At 50.5% G+C, this 3,625-nt stretch overlaps 1 protein-coding gene across 1 annotated transcript; it reads right to left on the bottom strand.

Moving 5' to 3' along the window:
* Nucleotides 1–2,397: 2,397 nt before the first annotated feature.
* LOC116572846 (olfactory receptor 13G1-like) lies at nucleotides 2,398–3,306 on the bottom strand. Its single transcript, XM_032312212.1, has one exon. The coding sequence runs from the start codon at nucleotides 3,304–3,306 to the stop codon at nucleotides 2,398–2,400; it is 909 nt and encodes a 302-aa protein (XP_032168103.1).
* Nucleotides 3,307–3,625: the final 319 nt, after the last annotated feature.

The raw sequence follows: 3,625 nt of genomic DNA on the forward strand, positions 1-3,625 counted from the left end.
CAAACTCTCTCTTTGCAGATGACATGATTCTTTATATGGAAAACCCAAAAGACTCCACCCCCAAACTACTAGAACTCATACATCAATTCAGCAACGTGGCAGGATACAAAGTCAATGTACAGAAATCAGTGGCTTTCTTATACACTAACCATGAAAATACAGAAAGGGAAATTAGAGAATCGATTCCATTTACTATAGCACCAAGAACCATAAGACACCTGGGAATAAACCTAACCAAAGAGGTAAAGGATCTGTACTCGAGGAACTACAGAACACTCATGAAAGAAATTGAAGAAGACACAAAAAGATGAAGACCATTCCATGCTCTTGGATCGGAAGAATAAACATTGTTAAAATGTCTATACCGCCTAGAGCACTCTATACTTAAAATGCTATTCTGATCAAAATTCCACCGGTATTCTTCAAAGAGCTGGAGCAAATAATCCTAAAATTTGTATGGAATCAGAAGAGACCCCGAATCGCTAAGGAAATGTTGAAAAACAAAAATAAAACTGGGGGCATCACACTACCGGATTTCAAGCTTTACCACAAAGCTGTGATCACCAAGAGAGCATGGTACTGGCACAAGGATTTGCTTTCTTACTTTCTTCTTTTAATATCCTTGTTTCCCAATTCTATTAGCATAAAACACACATTTGTAAAGAAAAGAAACCCCATGGATCTTTTTCAGGGAATTCCTACAACACAGAACAACAGAGAACCTGGGAGCAGACACAAGTGAAGGGTGGAGGCCATACTGGAGCTTCCTGGGCTGGTGGCCCTCCATGGTGGTTCTAGATCCTCAGCTCAGTAGAATGCCTACCCCCACCTGAGGAGGGGGCGTGGGCACCCCTCGTGCAGAATTCTGGCCCCAGAGTTAATTTCTGGAAGCACTTCCTACAACTCTCTCCCTCTGGGGTCAGGGAGGCAAGGCAGGAAAAGCCCACACCTCTGTGGCCACAGCCAGTCCCAGCAAAACTCTGCTGACCGGACACCTTCCGGTGACCTCCTGTGTGAAGCTCAGAAGCTCTAGGAGTATATTGCAAACTCTGTTCCTGGCCACCATCCTAATACTGTGCCCAATTTCCACAGGTTTTATAAACCTCATAAATGTGAGGTTCACTTCCAATCAGGGAAAAATAAAAAGAGAGGTCACTGTCCCCTGACTAACCATGTCACAAAAACACTTCTGTGCAGCCTTTCCAAAATTAGTTCTAATTGGTAGAAATCATCTCTGGATCATTTGTTTTCTCTGTCAGCTAGTATTTACTGGGTTCCTGCCATGTGCCTGGTGCACAACGCTTACAAATGAATTGATTTAGACAAATAACCCCTGGTGGGAATGAGTAAGAAGGTGAACAAGACATTGTCCTTGTCCTCAAAGATCTTCGAGTCTGTAGAGGAAGACAGACAAGGCGAGGTGGAGGAGGGGAGGCCAGGAAACACATTGAGAGAGCTTGCAAGTGAGATGGCAGCCCTATTCCCTCAAAGGGACCTTTCTCTCCACGTACTTCTGAAGCAATATGTTCCTACATCCCACCGCCAGCCCTGCACAGTTAAATCCTGAGGGGGAACAGAGTGTTTGGGCCATAAGGAGCTTCCCTACGCCAGGCATTTCCCATGCCCAAATCCTCCTGAACCCAAATCTCCCTGGATCCAGGGTCCATGGAGAGCGGACGACTGGGTTCATCATGTGTGGTAGGGGAGGACAGGGCCCAGCAGCCCTGGTTTACTTTCCCACAGTGATGCCTATAGCATCTTCACATCCTAGACTTGAAAAAGCCTTGCCAAATTATTACCCTAAAAAGTGCTAATTTTTTTTTTTTTTTAAAAAGACCGCTCTTGGAGCCTCTGCTTCCAGGAAGAACCTATTCTCCTGAAACACTTCCGCAAGTGTCACCGCCCACTGCCCTCCGGGTTGCTGCCTCTCACCCGCTACGCCCTGCAACAGAGGCAGCCTTGAGTGTGCTGGGAGGAGCGGCTACAGGCTTCACCCAAAGCCTCTGCCTCTGGGCAGAATGAGCAGAGGCATGTTGGAGAGAAAATTGCTAGCCAGGGCTGGGGACAGGGCCATGTCCCCATGAGAATTTCTTAAATCTACTTCATGCCTCTCAGTTCACAGAGCTGCCACACAGGTCATTTCTTGACCCTACAGGGCAGGACACCCAGGATCTGGGAGGATGAGGGGCTTCCTGAGGTGTCAGGGTGAAGTGGTGTCAGAGCTGGGCTCCATGGACACTGCATAGTGCACCAGAGTGTGTCTTCTGGAAGGAGGATGGGGCTCCCAGATGCCAGGATACACCCCACTCTAGGGAAACCTGCACCTGGGGCCATGCCTGCTGCCACACCCTCCAGGAGAGGTGGTGGGGCCTGGGCGTTGGACACACAGACCTCAGCTCAGGAGAACAGTCTCCTGAGGGCAGCTTTGACATCCGTGTTCCTCAGGGAGTAGATAAGGGGGTTCAGGGAGGGGGCCACCGAAGTGTAGATGACAGAGACCACCTTGTCCTTGTCCAGTGAGTATCTGGACGCTGGGCGGATGTAGGTGTAGATGACAGTGGAGTAGTACAAGGTGACCACCAGGACGTGGGAGGAGCAGGTGGAAAAGGCCCGCCGCTTGCCCGCTGCGGAGCGGATGCGCAGGATGCTGGCGATGATGCAGACGTAGGAGAGCATGATCACAGAGAAGTTCCCCACTGCCAGGATAATGTCTGCAGTGAAGGCCATCGCTTCATTCAGGTGTGTTGGGGCGCAGGAGAGCTTCAGCAGAGGGGGGATCTCGCAGAAGAAGTGTTGGACCACGTTGGAGTGGCAGAAGGGCAGGCGCAGCAGGAGGCCAGTGTGTACACTGGTGTTGGCTAGGCTGACTGTCCACACAGCCATGGCCAAGAGCCTGCACACCCTGGGGTCCATGAGGGCGCTGTAGCGCAGGGGCCAGCAGATGGCCACATAGCGGTCATAGGCCATAGCAGAGAAGAGCAGTAGCTCAGCCCCCAGGGACCAGGTGAAGAAAAAAAGCTGCACTATGCAGCCTCCATAGGAGATGCTCCTGTTGGCCATCATGCTGCTCAGCATCTTAGGCAGGATTGTGGAGGTGCAGAGGATGTCCACCATGGCCAGGTTCACCAGGAAGAAGTACATGGGAGTGTGCAAGGCAGGGCTGGAGACAATGACCACCACGATGAGCAGGTTTCCAGAGAGGGCCACCATGTAGAGGAGGAGGAAGGCAGGAAAGAGCAGCATTTGCAGCTGAGGTGTTTCTGAGAATCCCAGAATGAGGAATTCAGTGACCCATGTCTGGTTCATTGCAGCCCTGGGGAGGGGAGCTCTGAGCCTGGCTGTGAAGGAAAGAGGTAGTCACAGTTTGTTCCAAGCATCCTGTCCTGCAAATATGTGTGTGACCCACTTAGGAAGAGAACGTCAAATATTATTTTGGTAATAAAAATGGAGCTTTGTATCCCTGAAAACTTTGGAGATCAGGGGCATCACAGAGAAAGCAGCTGCCCCCTGATGTGCTGAGAAACCCTAGTCCTCACCCTTCTCTTCTTGGTGCAGGACTGTGACGGCCACTCACAAAGTCACCAGACTTGGAGCTCTGGTCACTGAGGGCTGGTCTCCCAGCCAC

Source organism: Mustela erminea, chromosome 14 (genome assembly GCF_009829155.1).
Source record: "Mustela erminea isolate mMusErm1 chromosome 14, mMusErm1.Pri, whole genome shotgun sequence".
Taxonomy (NCBI): Eukaryota; Metazoa; Chordata; class Mammalia; order Carnivora; family Mustelidae; genus Mustela; species Mustela erminea.

Coding starts and splice junctions, on each gene's coding strand:
- LOC116572846 (XM_032312212.1), bottom strand. CDS start 3,306: ATGAACCAGACATGGGTCACTGAATTCCTCATTCTGGGATTCTCAGAA.